Here is a 19,543-nt window from a genome sequence, read left to right as displayed (position 1 = left end):
CAATGCCTATTTAGTAGAGTTATAGCATTTGAAATGGGTGGGGTATTTTGCTATTTGTTCCCTGGCTCTGCATTGTGTTGGAGGCTTAAACTATGGAATACTGGCTCGCAGGTCTACTTATAATTAGGACGACAGCATCAGTTCAAGTGAGGACAGAGTCATTGACCAGATGGGATCATCTCACTTAGTGCGTTATATGAATAACCCATTCACAGTGGGTTTTTTTAAAGTATCCTGTTTGTTTGTTTGTTTCAGCATATAAACACCTTGGCCCATATATATCATATGTGCAGCTGTGTTTCTTCATCCAATGCTCCCCTGTCTTACGAAGTGGTAGTGACAGTGACAGGCTGGCTCCGGTGTGGAGGACAATGCTACAAGAACAGAGTTTTTAGGAGTAACATAAGCTCAGTACGTAGTGTGTGTGCGGTTGAGACGGAGACAGAGAGTGAGGGTGAATGTGCTCGGGACAGATGTTGGCGATTGAAAGAGCAAAAAGTCACCTGTTACGTTATCAAGTGATAGTAACTGCTGATAGTGATAGTAAGTAGGTTGGTTTGTTTTTCGCTGGAGATGAAAAACTGAGTCTGCACACTGGACTATACCCCCATAAATATTTAATGACATTTCTATGTGAGAACATAGTCTAGTATGCAAAATCTGTTTTTTTCTTCTCTTGTATTAACTCTAGTCCAGTGCTTGTTTTTTTGTCATCTGGATGTGTGTGCTTTTGCAAACTTTTGGTTTGTTTTTGTAATCATCACAGCCTGTAAATTGCAGTAATGTAATTCCATGTAAACACACTCAGTGATGACATGGACATGAAGCAATGCAGGCAATAAGCATTGCCAAACTGTGTGATGCCGAAGAATGGTAGGTTGAGCACTAAGAAGACCTAAAAATCACGTTTTGTGTGAATATGACTGGCTCTTGTGCCTCATTTCCATGTGAACAGTTATTTACACAGACGAAAACACAGACAATGAATAAAGGTTCACCTTACAAAATCAAATCTGTTTGTAACTTTTATCTGTTGTGGTGCTGTGTAAGTATGTATCTTTCAGACAATTTCTCCTACTTTATTTGTTTGGGTTTTTTTCTCTTGTTACACCAGGTGGGGACCCCAGATGGTCACTATTAAATATGCTGAATTTGAAAAATCTATGAAAATAAATACTGCAATCTAGCACACAGTAAGACATACTGCCGCAATAATAATGGAGAGCTGAATAGGATAGAACATTTTAAAAAACAAACAAACAAACAAAAAAAACAAGACTGTACAGTCATGCATATACCCAGCTACATGTGCAGGTGTGTACTGAAACACACATGCTCATGTAAACACACACACACACGCACACACACTGCTGTTGCATTAATAATGTTGACCTGCCTCTTTCCAGTGAATAATGAAACATGGCTCTGCTTTGATGTAGTAAGATGTTGGACCCTCAGAAAAACACTCCTATGGCCTCACCTATACACACAAACACACACACACACACACACACACACACACACACACACACACACACACACAGATGTTTCAGTGTGACATGGTGAGTCTGGAGTCTCCTTCACTTTAACTTTGGACAGGAGAGAGAGACAGTATGAACTGGTTGCATGTCTGTGTTACAATTTCAGAGATTTCCATAAGGCCATTATAATAAAGTTTTAAGCTGCAGCCTAGTTGACCTGGTGTTGCACTAATGTTCAAGAGGAAAGATGGGACAGTATGGAGGGAAGACAGGAGGTCAAGTCTGTTGCAAATAGAAGAGGGAGAGAGGGAATAAGATGATATTAATTGTTCCTTAAAGACATTTCTGCCCTATCTTTATTCAGAATCATTAATCTCACCCCTCTTAACGTCAGTGTTTTTTTTGTACAACGCTGCTGAGGTAAGATGTACAAGAAAAAGACCGAAAACGTCACTGTGTTGCAGTCTTTTCATTTGTCCATTGCTGCAACTTCATGCATATTCTTCCCGCAGGGTTTAATTGTTGCCTTTCCAGAAACCCACTTGCTGCCCAGCGCTCACTTTTGTGCTATTCAATTCCGCAAGCCCAGCTTTGCTCGCAGTGATACAAAGAAAATGAGAATTACAGAAATAGCAATGCTAATTTTCAGTCACGCTGCCTGTGCCCACCGTCTCATTTGCCACCGCCTCTCCAACTAATCTGCGAATGAAACAAATACATGAAAGAGAGAGAAAAGTGCATCAGCTATCCTAAAAATCCTCCAGATTTGGGTTAGTACTTCTATAAACCTGTGAGAAAAATACAACCCAACAACTGACAAGCTGACCTGGTTTTTCCTGACTGGGAATATCTGCGCAAACAGAGTGTCCTGATGTCCTGTTTCCCTCACAAACAATGTTTATCTCAAGTGAACATGGCGCTTGATTGATAGCAGTCTTTTCAGTTCAGAGTCGAGGCAGTTTATCACAACAGCCCGACAGTGTGCTGCAGTGAAGGTTGCTAAACCAGGGTGGCTTCATCTATTTTATCTTTCACCTCTACTGAATTTCCCCTCGATGCAGTGCAAGACATTGTAAATATTCCTCCCGTCAATGCATTTATCCTTCATCCAGGCTGCATTAAATCTGCCTGCAGGTGTTTTTCATGAATTCTTAAAATCTACTTTTTTATAACGTCTCTTTAATGTATCATGACTTATCTTGATATTTTTTTCTTTTGGTTGATGTAAACAGGTCTCAAACCTATAGAATTACTTTCTTTGTACATAACATGCTTCGACAAAGAGATCAATTAGGTTGAGCAGAGCCAGACTTAGCATATTTGGTTTTTGTTTGTTGGTCCCTTCAGCTGTTATCTGTTATATTTGTTAGTTTAACTATGAGCAAGAACAAGAGCTAATGAGCTAATCACCCCCTCTGGGAGGTGCATCAGGCGAAGCTGCTGATGTCGCTCAGAGAAAGATCCACCACTAAGTTTGAGTTAAGTGCAGCTTAATTAACAATAAGATATCACATTTGAAAATGTGCTGTGCTAAACAGTGGAGGACATCTTTTTAAAGGCCCAGTGTGTAAGATTTTGGGACATGTAGTGGTGTCTAGCAGTGACAATTGCAGTAAAAGTGAGTACATTTTTCTCGTTAAAAATTTTTCATTGTTCAATGTGTAGGAGCTGAATGATCTGCAAAGGTCACGTTATATCAAAATAAATGGACCAGTTGATTAAAACTGGTAAAAACCCTGATAACAAGCAGTTTCATTAAAAAAAAAAAAAATCATTCTTTATCAATGTCACTAGTCGCAGAGGGGCTTCTGATTATGGTGGTGGACATGAAAACATGAGCCAATGTTTGTTTATCCATTCTGGGTCACTGTAGAAACATCGCTTTGCACCATAGTGATATCCATAGATAAGATAAGGACTCACTGCCTATGTAGATATAAATAGCTCATTCTAAGGTAACAATAACAACCATTCTGATTATAAACTAGAGAAACATTACTATACTATATTCCATTTCTGCCAGAATAACCCACTAAATCTTACACACGGACCTTTAATGGTGACCTTATTCTAACCTGTTAACGTTGTTTTAAACAAAAAACATCTGCCTCTCCTGCCATATGAAAGAGGCCTTTTTCTCCTCAACTTATGTTTGTTATACAGACAATGAATTACGTTTTTAAATGTTCCATGAAATGTTCTTTAGTAATCACTACATATTGTCAGTAGGTACAATACAATCCCTTCATGTCAATTAGATTACACTAATGCACGAGTACACTGTAAAGACTGGTAGACGCTTTGTGAATGTGACTGAATAGTTGCGTCCTTCTATATTTTTTTCATAATAATTTACAAATTTTAAACTTTATTCTGACTTTAACTTCATTCTGAGTTTCAATTCAAAAGCACCATCTTCCCAACAAGGCTCTGTCATCACTGACGGCTCTTGTATATATAGTTGCATGCTGTATTTTCAACTGGGTGTTTAGTGTTTTCGGGGTTTTCAGCGTGGAATTTTCCATTTGTATGCTTTGACAGGATTTTTCTTTGTTGCCTGAAATAGCTTGTCGTTGGAGTCCTCCACGATCGAGGCCGTGTAGCTGTGTGTTAATCATGTCAGCCTATGACAGTGCTAATCCAGTCCCCTTCTGGAGCTCTGTGCCAAAAACTTTATGCTGCTCTGTTCTACTTGTGTACTCTGTTCATACGCACGCCATGACAAAAACTTGTTCATATGTTTGTGTGGTGTGCTGGTGCTACATGGCTTTGTTGGGAGGGGAGGATGTGATGATGGATGAGACAGACAAAGTGGGAGGCAAACAGACAGACAAGATGGAAACAAATTCTGGATTTAACCAACAAAAGAAATGCAAAAAGAATGACAGATGTAGGAGTCCAAATATTAGCAGCTGTATTTTTTTTTGTTGTTGTTGAGTGAGACAGACAGGGATTTGGTCCGATTATGAAACAATTTCAATATTGTTTTTGTCTCTATAAATGGCAAATTTGCTGCTGTGTTCAGTTTCTGACCTTTTTTTGCGTGTTGAGGTCATGTCACAGCTCCTCCCAAACCTCCTCTCATCCTGTTTCCACATCTCCCTTTAACAGCTTTTAGGATTAATACTATTAATATTTTTGATCAATAATTCATCACTGCCCTTTTAATGTCTCCATTTAACTCGGGGTTCTTCCAACACACTCGAATTTGTAGCTCATTTTGGGATGGAGCATGTAGCCATCATGTACCAATTTTATATAGTTGCTGTCCTTATCCCGTTGATATAATGGATTTCTGTAGGTGGTAAGAGTTGAGCCAAAATCACATCTTATGTTGAATACTTAGTCCTCCTTCCTTTGAGGGAAATTGTATCAGTTCCTATGAGTTAGAAGATTTGCCCGAGGAAGCACCCACATCACACCAGCTGAAGCATATTCAGCAAACTGAAGTACTGCTATGTTAAGTCAGTCAGCTACAGATGAGAAAAACTGACTTTTCTATTGTTAAATGTTATGGATTGTTACTCAAATCTTCCATAATTTCTGCCTTTTCCTTCTGGTTTCGTACGCTGTATACATTCATGGACAGAGCGGGTATAGAGAGCATTAAGTGGGGAAAGAAAGCATGAGAGAAGAGAGGAGTGAGTGTGTATGTGTGAGAGAAAACAGTGGAGAGTAAATCCTCTTTCCCTGCTGACTTTAATCTCTCCACGGGCTGAGCCTGGCAGTTCAGGCCTTACAGCAGCCGTCAGTCAAGACGGGTGACAGCCAGCAGGGCCGCAGGTGGGGGATGGGGACAGCCGGACCTTGTGTTATGTCAGCTCCACTGTATTGTGTGTGTCTGTTTGTCTGTGAAACATGTTACGCATGCTAAAGAGGAAGTGACTTTCAGAGTGAGGTGGATGGACAGAGGAGGAGGTGAGAGAAAAGGACGTGAAGTGAAGACTTAGATTGTCTGAGTTACAGTGTAATGTGAAACATTCAGGAATAAAACGTGAAACGAGCTGGAGAAAGTGAGATTTTTGCAGCTTTTTCGTTGTACCCAAAGGTAGAGTGTTGCTGTGGATCTAAATGAGGTGATGTTACGAGTAAAAATCAATAGGTTTCCCTCAGAATTTAGGTTACTGGGACACTGTAGTGTTTTGCGTCTTCACTCCAAATCCCAGTTGTAGCTCAGAGGAGCAGTAGAGCTAACATGAGCCTTCTGTTGGGCTGTTTTTGGTTTTGTTGCTGTTACTCACTAACGCAAGACAGCAGGATCACTTAGTGGAGCAACAGAATTTAAACATCATCTCTACCTGGTTGTTTGTTAAAACTGTATGTGTTTACAGGGCATCGGAGAGAGGGGCTGGGTATAGGTACTTGGTACCTTTTAAGGTATTGACTGAAATAAGCCAGTACCAGGTATCTGAACTGGTCAGAAAGGGCTGTTTGTTTGAGTAATTGATACACAAACAAACAGCCCTTTCTGACACGGCACTGAACTAAAAGTGAACTGTATGCTCTCATTAAAATCAGACTCCACTGATAAAAACAGTAATTTTACTTCACTAAACACGGGAGCTCCTGGTCTACCACTGCCATAATCAGTAGGTTTTTTGTGTTATTGTCTGACTTTGGTGTTATAAAGGGTTTTCTTCATAAATTTATATAATTGATATACAAATGGTCATTTGGAGCTGAAGTCGAGCATGGTTCATACGACGGAGTTGGCAGTTCAGTGTCTGGAGATGCCACAAAAACATTCGAAAGTATGATTGTATTACACATCTGTGGCATCTGGAGACATTTTACGCAACTGAATGCTTTCATTCACTTGATGGGTATTGATTGTTATTGGTAACGATATCACTTTAAGGGTACTGGTAATGGTACAATTTTTTAAAACAATACCCAGCCCGAGGTGGGAGTCATTTGAACAGATACTCTGCTTAACTATGCATGTGGACATTATAGCAAATACTTTAACAAGAAGAGAATTGTTGTGAAATATTATAGAGACATTCATGGTCACCAGAGGATGAATTACCTCTGACGTTGATCATGTGACTTTACCTTTACTTGTGCCACAACAAGGTTTACATTTTTGTTTTTCAGTGGAATGTCTCCACAACTATTTGATGGATTGCCATGGAAATTTAATACATATACACAGTTCCCAGAGGAAGTTATGTGACTTTAGAGATCCTAAACTTTTCATTTTTGCCATTATCAACAACTTAATTTGTCGAATACTTTTGTCATTGTCTCCAAATACGTTCACCACTTCTTTCATTAAGCTTTACCTGTTCACCATACCTGTGTTTAGTGGTAGCTAGCAAATATTAGCCTGCTTACTGTGAGAATGTTAGCATACTCATACTAGCATTTAGCTTGAAGTACGGCTGTGCCTAAATGCAGCCTCACAGAGCTGGCAGCATGACATGGACTCTTATGGTGTGTCCCAAATCCATACTAGTAATTCTACACAGTATGTACTCTACATACTAATCATCTTAGCAGTGATTTGGAAGTTAGTATCCACAAAGATTAACATACTTAACCATTTCATGCCAACATGGAACATCACTGCTAATTAAACTTCACATATAGACTTTAATTCCTAGTTTTGTGTTTTCTGACATTTTCCTGGAGCTGTTTCACCAACACATATGATTTATTTCCTTTTCTTCCAGCTGTAATCAGCATTGTGAGAGAATAGTGTCCATCAACAGCACGCTAAAGTTAAGGGTTGTTTAGTATTGACTTTTTAGTAAACTTAGTATACTAAGTATACTTTCCAGTGTGAAAACATTCCAGACTCTAATCCTGCTCGGATTTAGTGTGTAGTATGAATCCGGGAACAAGCTGTAAGAGCATATTAATCTGATTTATTGTAATTAAAACTGATCAGATGGCTGTCAGTCAAACAAGTGTGCTAAATGGATGTCCAGTGGGTTAAATCTATAGGTTACCAGCCAAAGCTGTTGCTATAAAGTGATGAATTAGTGGTATGGTAAGTGGTGAGAGAGATGGTGTCAGTGTATGCAGGATGAGCAGTGAGGAAGGAACCACACGAATCTTACACGTGAAGACTTACTAGCATCACCAAGAACAAGGAAATAGATTTTGTGTACCATAAATGCTTAATTAAAAAATAAGATGAATGTTGCATTGTTAAAGAATTTCATTGCATGTTTTACTGTGTAAGATAGCGTATGTGACACATAAACGTATAATTTGATTGGAGTTTTTCAAAAAAGTGAAAAAACACGCTAACAAACTGGTTGAAAGATGAACTGAAATTTAGATAATTACGTTGATTGATCGAGAAGTGAGTGACAGACAATGATGCAAAGAGCGCTCACAGTCAATGGAAGAGGAAACGAGAGGACGAAGCTATGCTGTACGCGTGTGTTGACAGGAAGTGGCCCCTCTGTAAAGAAATGAGCAATCAGCAACTGATCAATAACACAGCAGAACATAACACTGGGAGGATTAATGTATGTAGAAGCACATGAGAGTGCAGGTCTGACGGGGAGAGCATCAATGGACTATCAGTACTGTTGCCATTGACAACACAACCATGGGAACACTGTCAACAAGTAGGCTTGATCTGAGCATGGAAATGGATATGCCATTTTGAAACTTCATATCCAAAATGATGACGAGAGGCCAGATAATAACCTGAATAAATGACAGCATTTCTTCAAGTTAACTGAGTCTGTTCAGACAGTGTGTGCTAAATGTCCTGACCTAAGTTGGATGTGTGTTCACAGTGCGTTTTTCTTTCCCAGTGTTTCTCTTTTATCATGCAAATCCTCGTCTCTTCTGTGCAGTTCACCTGTAACAGACCTGATCTATGAACTGAAGCTTATTTTGCTGTTGTACTCCATTGTAAGGAGCTCTGGATTACAGCGTCATCCAAATGGCTAAAATGTAAAATGTCAACATAAATATTTTAAAGTGCAATTGTGCACGAGGCAAAGCAGACAAAAACACACACACGAAGAGAGAGAAAGAGAGAGAGAGATGCAGAGAGAAGCACTTTGAAAACTGTTTTTTTTTCTCTCCCTCCATCTCTTTTCCCGGCACACGTTCAATTATTAACCGCCCTGACGACTCCGCCGGGATGGAGGCAGAGACAGACAGACAGAAGGCGGGGCAGAACAAGGAGATACTTTATCAAACATCCAGCTGTGACTCAAACTGACCTTGTGTCCATTCACCTGAGAGACGTTGTGAAGGGGACTGATTGATGGATGCCTTGGGCTTGAGTAGAAAACTAACTTTGTTGTTCCAAAATCTGGTACATATTTTTTTACAGTGTCAAAAGAAAGCTAAAATATTCGGAATGGCTTTAAACACTTGCAGAACACAGGGGGCCTGAACAAGAGGACATTTTGTGCTTTTCTTTATTGTCTCTCATATAAAATAACGAGCATGGGTGGATTATGAGACAGTTGGACACTTGGACAGATATGCAAAAGGCCCCACAACCTATTTTACATAGGAGCAAGATGAGACCGTTTCTAATTTTTTTTTAGCATCTCTTTGTTGACATTATGCATCTTTTTTTGTAATTTTCTGTTTCTTTGAGGTGATTTCGTAACTTCTTTCTTCATTGTTTTGTGTCTCTTTGTGGTCAGTTGAATTCCTTTCCTGGGCGGTGCATGTTACAGTGATTTTAGTGAATTTTTTTTTCTACTCTCAAGACAAGCTGACATCAGCCCGTGACAGATTTCTTCATATCATATGGGCTCCAGGAACATTACTGCAAGTGTTTACATTATGGAGCCTACACTGCTACATGTAGCTACATGCTAACATCAAGGTTGCAGAAGTTGTTAATTTCTCCCCAGTCTTATTCCTTATGGAACATATGTGGTTAGGATTTTGGTTTATGTGCCTTTGTTGGTGATTTTTCATAGTATAAAACTTTACTCCGTTACAGTAATTCCCCGACTGTAATGACAATACAGAGACAAGGGAGAAGACAAGACTATCTAGTCTTTGACCACGTGGGAGCAATAGGGTTAAACGCACACATAGTGTAACTGGAGCTGTGATGTTGGGGGGTTACAGCAAATGGAATTTTAAAAAAAGAAATGGTGTCCACTGCGGTGCTCTTTGGGTGCACTTGGCCTGACAGAAAGTTTAGATACAAATGCATGGTGACCTATATACAATAGAAAACCACGAAAAGCATTTATGGTCTTTATTGCAGACTTTTCAGCATTTATAACACAAAAATCTTTCACAACAAAATATTCCAACCCAAGTCCGACTGCTGACACCTCAGTCATCATGCTCTATGAAAGGTTGAAAGCTTTCGAGCCTTTCAGCAACTGCAGGCCAGATTTCACTGCGCATATGTTGTACCCCATTGATATGACGTGATACGACAAAGTGACTTCTCCTCTTTTAACCTCCTTGGCACAGATATGGAAAGCTCTGGAACGCTGACCAATCAGAGCAGAATGGGCTTTTTAGGAAGGAGCATTAAAGAGACAGGCGCTAAAACGAAGTGTCTCAGACAGAGGGTGAATACAGGTGTTCCAGCAAAGACAGTATGAAGACAGCATGTAAGCATGTTCTTGTAGAAACCCAAAATATAGGTTTGAACCTTAAAATGAGCACAAAAGGTCCCCTTTTAAGTAAGTTTTTTCCACTTTAACCATGCAAACCTGGGTTTGGAAATGTTATTTTGCCGACAGATCACATCAAACTGACAGCCTCCTCCTGCAGCCACGACACCTGATTGAGCCCGAAAGTCAGCGTTCCCTTGGTCCCATGGCAGCACTGTATATTGCACTAGATTAGATTGCATAAAGCTTTAATGAGCCCAGAGCTGAAAGCTGCTGGGTGGTTAAATTTATATTAGCGACAAGCCACGAGATCAAAGCTCTTCAATATGATTTGTGCAATAGAAACAAAAACGCATTAGATGGACAAATGAGATCTGATTGGACTGGATCAGATTATTTGCCTCATTAAAGGCTTAATTTTCAGAGAAACAGCGGCACAGCGAGAGAGACTAGGAATGATGGAAACATAGAGACTGAGCCGGTTCCCGTCGTCTCCTTCTGCCCGACAGGCAGCAGCAGCAGCAGCGTGTAGCTCTGTCAGCCTGCAGAGTTACAGCCACATGCATTTTTCATGGACCATACCTCCAGCCCTACTGTGTGTGGCTATATGAAATACTGTCTGGGAGCGCGTCAGAGGAGCAAAAATAGAGCCTTGTCTCTGTCCTGATACTTTGTCTTCAAACCGTTAGAGTGATGGAGCTCCTCCCTCGTTCATCTTGATTCACTGTTGATCCCTCGGGGTCGGCACAGTGGAGGTTTGAACTCAGGGTGTCCAGAGCTGCAATCGTTCTCTAATGGACAGTGTGTTTCTGGGTGCACACGGTTGGTTGCGTGCATGACTGCAGCTGTAAACAAAAGCTGAAGCTATATACCCACAGTGTTTTAAACAGTAAATTATGCATCGCTTGTGCTTATGAGGTAAGACTTCTGCCCTTTACTTTGGCTCAGTCAGCAACTCTGGTGCCATTTTGTATTTCAAAATCTGGAAAAGTAGTTTAAATACTTTTGTTGATGGTCTTTTCTTTACTGTATACAGTGAGCAGGTGTGACAAAGGTTTTCTCACCTGAGTATTTGCCAGCTTTGACGGCAGGAACTTTAAAGCCTTTGAAGAAATTCATGCACATTTTCCACCAATTTAACTCTGTTTCTGGATTCTTGGAACCTCTGTGCTATTTAGGGAGCAGCGTATATTCACCAGTGTTTGCAGAACCATTGTTAATAAAGGTTGCTTCACTAATGGAGGGCATTGCACAAGCCAGAAGTGAACATATTTAGAAGAGAGGGTGGAGCTATGGAGGAGCGAGGGCTGGATCTGGCACGTAGACTGTGCTGACGCCTCACAGACTGTCACTGGAAGTGGCCACGCTCTTAAATGTGAATAACTTTAAACCTTAATGAAATGTTAACAGGTGAGTTTTTGGCATGTCCATATTGCCTTTGTTTTTCAACCTTAGAGGTTGCTGCTTGCTTGCCACCAGTTTCGTGCAGAACCATTGTAATCAAAAATGCTCCATCAGTTGAAACTAAATGATGGCAGATCACATTTATTACCTGTGAGCTTTTTTTTCTGTCCAATATTTGTTTTTATCCAAATAACAAGCGTGGGCCAACTATTAATGATAAGAGGATGTAGAGGACAAGTTTCCATCCTCTCTCTCCAACCTATAAAATACAACATGCCCACTGATGTCATCACCGATCGCATCTCTGATTGGTTCTGAACCAATTTTTGGGGGGTCAAAATGTTCCCAACAATTCAAAATTAGGTGAGCAAACTGGAATAGACCTGTTTCGTGTCATTGGAAAAAGGATATCAGAGAGTTTTACCTATACTGAGTCACATTTTCTGCTCAACAAAAAGTAGTCCTGGTTTGTGTGAAATGGTGTTTTGTCAAGTGATAACTTTAGATTTCAGAGAGGGATCAAGTCTCGGTAAAAAGCTCTTTACTGTTTTTCTGAAGGACACTTCAACAATAGCTGCTACGGAGACAGATTAAACCGTTAACCCTGCTGTTATAGATCCACCGCTCTAACCTCGAGATGAATCTGGAAACAGATGGGGACAGTAAAAACCAAGAAACAGAAAGATGATTATGGATTTTTTTTTTTTTTTCTTGAAATCAGCAGTTCAGTGACCTCACATGTCAGCACAAGCAGCCAGTACATAACCGTTCACCGTTCTGTTACTCAAACTGGACTTTGTAAGTTTTATTTCATTTCATACTGGTACCTGAAGCAGCAAACCCCGACCACCCCTGTGCGTTGCTTTGATGCAGGGCTGTTTTCGAACTCAGCACCAGCTCATGTTCTAAAATCTCATGATTTTTTCTCACACTCCAGGTCACATGCTGTACAAAGCGACATCTGTCACACAGCTTTATTTGCTAGTGTCACTGGTGCACTAACCTCCCTGTCTCTCTTCCTCTCTCTCCCAGGCTTTCTTGTTTGAGGTCAAAGTTCAACAGTCATCATGGCCGACGAATCAGACATGCGCAATGAGCTGGCTGACCTGCAGACGCGCGCAGACCAGATAGCTGATGAGGTACAGTAGAACACACAAACACACCTGCATATTCATCCAGACACAAACACTGTTATCTGCTCTAATACTGAAAAGAAAGATTATACATCACATAATCTTTTTAGTAAGTATGAAATATTATGTTTTTTGTTCTGTGTGTGATCCTCATGTGTTACCTGCTGAAATGGCTGCCAGAGTTTTAAGTCTAACTTATAACTAGCATTTGTTTGATGTCTAGTTTGTAATTGTGCACCTTTGTCACTTTCATCATATTTAACAAAACCTATTCTTTTATTCTCAGGTATTGCTTGTTATATGCTCGTTGAATTGCACTTTATTTCATTGTTAATCACAGCAAGAAGTGTTGCATTTATCATAATATGGGACACATCATTATCAATACTTTAATGTATTTTCTACTCTGTTTTGGGTACCAGTCTTCAGTCGGATGAAGATACATGTGGTCACAGCTGGCTAAATTGAGATGGCCAGATGCAAACATTCTTGCCATAGAAAGTATTTTGTACACAGCCTGGGTCTTCAACAGGGGTTCTGGGACTCTGAGGTCCTCAGAATTACTGCAGGGGGGCAGCAAATTATTGACTTTTTTTTTTTTTCAGGAATTATAATATGTTATAAAATACTCATCATCATGAATCCACCATTTTGCCTTTTGTAACAACAACAACAACAACAACAACAACAACAACAACAACCTCCAGCCCTCAGTTCCATATGCATGGCACTTTTATACAATATATGTAACAGGGAGTCCCTGCTCTGTCTCTTACAGCGAAGGGATCTTAGCCTGAAAAACCTTGAAGACCCCTGATATACGCATAAACGTTAAGCATTTTTCATTGTCATTTGCCAGCCCAAATTTTACTTTTGAAATCCAAAAAAATGGTAGTAACCCAGCAGGTGCATAGCACAAATTTCTGGGCTGTATACATAAGCAATCTCTGTGGGCCCCCCACCTTTCCTCGATTAATCCATCTCTCTTTGATTCACTTTTTAAATTTTTTTTAACATAGTCAGTTTGCTTTCTTTTTTTTTGTCGTCTTTGGAACCCTGATTTTCCTTTTTTGGGGAGAGACATGACAATGTATGTTTGTGCTCTAGCAGCAAAGCAGTCACCCACTCACTCATCTTTAGTTGTGTTTATAGATAAATCTTAGTGCAGGGATGGGCTAAACCATTTTTTTGCCTTAAAGGAATGAGAGGGGCCTCAGAGAGCTTCCACTGGTATTTGTTTTCTACAGTTCAGTCTTTCAACCAATTAATTTAGGAAATTTACATTAGATATGACACTAATTACTTAGAAATACAAAGTGCAAAATAAACTAAACTTTTCATTCCAGGCTTTTGAGGGCACTCGTCGCATTTGGGGTGAGACTACAGTTAATCAGGACAATTTGGTCTATGGCGTGACAATAATGACCTGTTCTCATAAGGACACCACTGTATCTCCAAAGCCTGCAGGCTGACGGACGCAGCTGCTTTAATGTGACTCTCCCTTGTTTTAGCAATTTGTTCTTAAAGTCTCTTTCATCAAGACCCATGCTTTTTTTTGGGGGGGGGGGGCAGAACTTTGCCCTTTTTAATGAGTTTGGAGCAGCTCAGGAAGAGCAGATAATTCTGTGCAGCAGAATAATAGAGCAGCTCAAATGGCCTTATTAAACATTCATGAGGAGATAATGCAAGGCCAAGAGGCTCCATGGGTGTGATGGGAGGAAAGGAAGAGAGGAATAAGGAAGGCAGGGATGGATGGAGATAATACAAGAGTGAGGATTAGGAGTGAAAAAATGTTTGGTTTAAGAAATGAATGAGAGTTGGAGGGATCCTGTGGAGGGTGGAAAGTTGGCAAACAAAAGGTAGAAATCAGATAATTAATCCTGGGATGAGAGGAAAGGAGAGCAGAGGAATAATCAAGGCTAATTATATGACTGAGTATCCAATTTGTCTGTTGTCTGTCTAAACTTTTGAATATAAGCGGCCTTTTCTTCTCCTTTTTCTCCTTCCAAATGTGTTTTGTAAACCCTCAATATTAACACACTTAGATGTATTTATGATGCTTGGCTGTGGTGATGTTCCTGAATGTCTGTACTTGCCCTCTTGTGCACTCTCAGATAATTATTTGCCCCCTCTTTCTGTCCCTGCAGTCTCTGGAGAGCACTCGGCGTATGCTGGCTCTGGTTGAGGAGGTGAGTGTAATGATGACACACATCACACGAACAGTCACAACAGAGAGGGAACAGGCCTGGGTTTGTGTCTCATACTAAGTTACAAAGATAGAGCATATACACCGATCAGCCAAAACATTAAAACTACTGACAGGTGAGGTCAATAACATTGATCATCTCATTGCAATACAATGTTCTGCTGGGAAATTGTAAGTCCTAGCATTCATGTGGATGTCACCTGACATGCACCTACATTAAAAGCTGGAGATGTACTTGCTGTTTGACCTTGTGTTCGGGTGCGCGTTAGACTGGGTCATGAGCGTTTTTGTATGTGTACTTAACCATAGGTGACGTGTTACTGGAGGATACCTCTAGCAGGCACACAAGAGAGTTCAGGCTGTATGCAACTACTGGATATGTGAGATGTAAACAACAGACATGGTGACACTGGAGGAGGATATTATTATGTTAATGCTGAGGTCAACAATGTTGGTGGTACATAAAGCCTCTATGTCAAGCCTGCTGGGACAATGGGGAGTATGTGTCTCTCACATCTGCTCTGCCTCTACACTGCCCCTGCTGTTTATATGCATACTGCATCTCGCGTCCGCGTCACGTTAATTTTTGAAGACGGCAAAGCTGATGTGCCAAACCGACGCAGGGTACACGTAGTTAACAGCAAGTATGTCTCTGGCATAAGGCCATGTACACAGCCTCATGGCAACGGCACTCCCCTATGCCCGACCACAACCTGCAGCACTCAAAGGATATGCCAGGAATGCTCTTTTGCCAGACACCACAGGACACCCACAGAGGCCCAGTGTCCATGCCTCGACTGTCAGAGCCAAGTCCGATCCAAGCAGTCCCCACCGTGGATCAGGGATACTCTAGAGGACTGCACGTCCCACCGATACTCGATAAGATTAGGATATGGAAAATTTGGTGGCCAGGTTGATGCCTTAAGCTCTTTGTCACATTCCTCAGGCCATTCCCCAGCAGTTTTTGCCATCATGCAGCACTGCCTTTAATTGGGATACTTGGTCTCTAACGGTGTTTGGGTAGGTGGTGCGTGTAAAAAGGTATCCACATGAATAGCAGTATTCCCAGCAGAACATTGCATTATAACAAGATGATCAATATCATTAATTTTACCTGTCAGGGGTTTTAATGTTTTGGCTGATTGGTATAGGTTGGCTGTATAGGATACAAGGGAATTTTTTCTCAGTACATTGTTCAGTTTTTCACCTTGTAGATGAAACCAAAAAGGCACCAGAGTTTCACTTGGATACATCTGGTTACACAACTCATGGACCACTTATTTCACACTCGGTATATTAAACTTTCAATCTGCATCTCTAACTTCAACACAGGGACAGACTCAGCTGATTCAGGGCCATTACTCTGCTCATATCGTCAGCTAAATATAGGTTTGAATGAAATATTTGGTGTTTAATTAGCTGGGAATCATTTGTAGAAGTAAATGGTCTGTTGGTGTCTGTATTGGGAGAAAAACTGTAGGAAAATGATGAAGAGTTTATGTGAGGACCTCACTGCATGTGCTGCTATCCTATAGGCTGTTGGTTTGAAAACATGAAGAAAGGCAGCTCTTTATGTCTTTTGCCTTTAGAATCAGTCTTTGTAATAAGTATTTCCAAGCTGATTTTGATTTTGCTGACGTTACATTGCCATGAGCTTCTGTCAGGCCTCTAGTTCCTGCTGCTGGCCTCAGAGACATGGCCTGGCTCCAACCCCTGGACCAGCCACCATGTCTAAACGAGACAAAGCCGTGAGGGACAGAATGAGACCTGAGGCTGACCTAAACAGTGGCCTGCTCGGCAGACAAGCCTTTTCACTGGGAGTAGCTGAGTATTTGCCCTTTTGAAGATAATGCCAGAGGATTGCCATTTGTTCATTTCAACTGTTAGTCTCTGGTTTGAGGATGTCATGTGGTTTGTTAGTACAGTGTGTCTCCTTGCCGTGCTCCCATATGCGAGTTCTTGAGCTGAAATGAACAAAAGACACAAACAGCGACTGTGTCATGTTTTGGCTTCGCTTTACCTCTCACGCTGACAACATGTTCTTTATCCTTCTCACTTCGCATCCCCCCTGAGAAATAGGCTCAATGTAGACTGCAACATGGCAAGATGGCATGGATTATAGATGAGACTCAACATGACTTTTCATACAATACAGTCAATATTATCATTAATATTATTATTAGTAGTAGTAGTATTTATTGCAGAATAGCAACACAATAACAAAACAGAGAGATTGTAATGCCTCTGTGTTCTTAGAAATGAGAAGAGAGAACGTCTTATGGTTGCCATTAAAAATTTCACCAACCATCAGTGTTACCAAAATGAAAACAATGTCTAAAAGTGATTTCGTTGGTGACCGTACGGTGCACCTTTCCTTCCAGTAACTTGTGAGCACGTGCTAATACATCCTGTGTTAAAAGGGCTTATGGTGAAGCTTACACTAATTGAATAAGTGGAAAGCAGTCAGAGCAGTGATCACCCGCCTTGAGATCTGTACGCCAATACCTGCTTGTTTAGGCCTGCCCAGATCTGACAGTGTACAGAAAATATTAAAGGTCGGCCATGACATTTACTTTAAGCTGTCCTGAGCTTCCTTTTTGAAGTTGAGGTGATACGCTGATTATTACCACCAATTATTATCATACATGACTAAAGGAATTCATGTAACTTACACAAACAAACAAACAAACCACATGACTTTTTTTACAGCTTTATCTTGAAGAAACTGAGGGCAGCTTTTTGACGTTAATTTGGCAGCTCGTACCAAGGCTTAAACAGAAACGAATTACTCCTTTTAGTCAATAAATTCAGCCATTTTCTTATTTGCTTTGCAGAAGTTCTTTGTGCCCTTTTGTTGCTTCCAATGTTGTTTTTCATTCTGGAAAATGCTTCGTCTTTATGATGTTTGCCTGAACAACTTCAGCATATTTTCTCTCTTCAGTGTAAAGTGGGTGATAATGTCCAGCATTTTAGCTAGTTTTAATATTAATGATAACTAATTTTATTAATAACCATTGGATCAATGTGAGTAAAAAAATAACCTTGCTGTAAATGAGGGTTGTAAGAAATTACAGAGGAGCTTAAAGTGATATTATATTAATGCTGATAATGCATATGATCAAACCCTGTGGCAATCTCAGTTTTTTGTTGTTGGTAGCACAGTAAAACCTTAAAAAAAATATTAAGATCAATGACAAAACTACACTTTATCTGTTTTTCTGTTGGGAAAAAAATATCTATCTTGAGTGCTACGCAAGGATGATTCGACATCCATTCCTGAAATAATTGTATTTAAATTATAAGAAACTTATTTGGCAGAAAGTAAAAGATGGGTAAAATGACCTTGTAGAATAAATCTAACCTTTTGCTCTTTCAGGCTTCTCTCCTCGCCTCGAACTTTTCTTTTACATGATCCTTTAAGGATCATCCACACAGGGCAGCTCTAACTCTTCCTGTCTTTACTCTGTGTTTGTTATAATCTCTGTGACTCAGAAATTAAAGCTTCTTTCACTCTTGTGCCCAGTAAGTCGCTCTGGTTGAACTCACCCGCCTAATACCTAAAATGTAATTGTAAAATCTGTGCAGAACCTGTATCATACTATCATTATGCATGGATTTCATTTGAAATGCATGAACTTACATTAGAGAGCAACACGGGGAAATCAATTTATGTGAAATGCAAATTAATCTGAGAAGACTCACATAACAAATAATAAAGGGAGGATTATACCGGCACTGTCGCTGTAGTGTTTAAATGATGCAATTTATAGTACAGGTTTTTTTTTTTATTTAAAAAACTATCTAAAAAATCTAAAAAACTAATTCACTATCCACTGGCTCCAAAAGCCATAAAACACTTAAGGACATTCTTTTCCTGAAAATGAGTGTATTTTTTTTTTTTATCCCTGTAACATCCATAAACAAGACTGTTTCACAATGTCAGTTAGTGGTCAGATCATAAAAACACTCACAGTGAGTGATGCAATGTGTCCTTGTCTCATGCAGATTTGACCAATAAATCATTGTCTGTACCAGGGTGTAACATGACCTTTATTTTGTAGCCGGAGCCAGCAGACAGTTAGCTTCGCTTAGCACAAAAATTGTAAACAAGGAGATACAGATAGCATGCCTCTGTACAACAATCCTCAGACCAGCACCTCTAAAGCTCACTAATTAACATATTATAAGTTGTTTGTCAACCTGATGTCACTCCAAACTCATCACATATCGACACTTGGCGGGTGGTCCATCAGTCTCAGACAGCGATGCACAGAGTCACCCTCTGTGGCAGTATGAAATGACCTGGGCGACGTCATTTGTTGACACTCCAGGCAACTGGCATAGCATAAAGAGCATGAAAGTATGCATGTGCTTTTTGTTACTTCTGTTTGTTTTTTTTTTAAACACAATTCAAGGTACAAGGTAGATTTATTAGTCATTTTATAAATATAGTTTAAAAAATGAAATTAAACCTTGTCCTCGATCCTGCTACATCTTTGGAGTTTAAGGATGAGCTGATTAAGATCACCAGCTACTGTGAAAACTCCATCCAGTTGCTTGGGCATGTTGCTGCATCTTAAACAAACATAACCAAGATTTTAGTTTTTCCCAAAAACTTAAGGAAGTAAACCTAAAAACTATTTTTATAACCTATTTTTTTTTTAAGTTTATTTTATTAAAGACTGTATGTATTTAACAATCTCAAACAGTGTATTTACTGTGAAAAAGAACATTAAAAAAAAAAGAGACAAT

At 40.0% G+C, this 19,543-nt stretch overlaps 1 protein-coding gene across 2 annotated transcripts in view; it reads left to right on the top strand.

Moving 5' to 3' along the window:
• The window catches only part of LOC121941128 (synaptosomal-associated protein 25-A-like), a 50,594-nt gene that overhangs the window by 9,623 nt on the left and 21,428 nt on the right, over nt 1-19,543 (top strand). For both annotated transcript variants that reach the window (XM_042483855.2, XM_088080639.1), the window contains exons 2-3: nt 12,485-12,591; nt 14,733-14,774. In XM_042483855.2, the coding sequence (XP_042339789.1) occupies nt 12,520-12,591; nt 14,733-14,774 (114 nt within the window). In that variant the 5' untranslated portion in view covers nt 12,485-12,519. The remainder of the gene's footprint in view (nt 1-12,484; nt 12,592-14,732; nt 14,775-19,543) is intronic.

Source organism: Plectropomus leopardus, chromosome 1 (assembly GCF_026936395.1).
Source record: "Plectropomus leopardus strain MGB_pleo_1.0 chromosome 1, ASM2693639v1, whole genome shotgun sequence".
NCBI lineage: Eukaryota > Metazoa > Chordata > Actinopteri > Perciformes > Serranidae > Plectropomus > Plectropomus leopardus.
The sequence above is the reverse complement of the archived record's forward strand: the minus strand, read 5'-3'. Positions and strand labels throughout refer to the sequence as shown.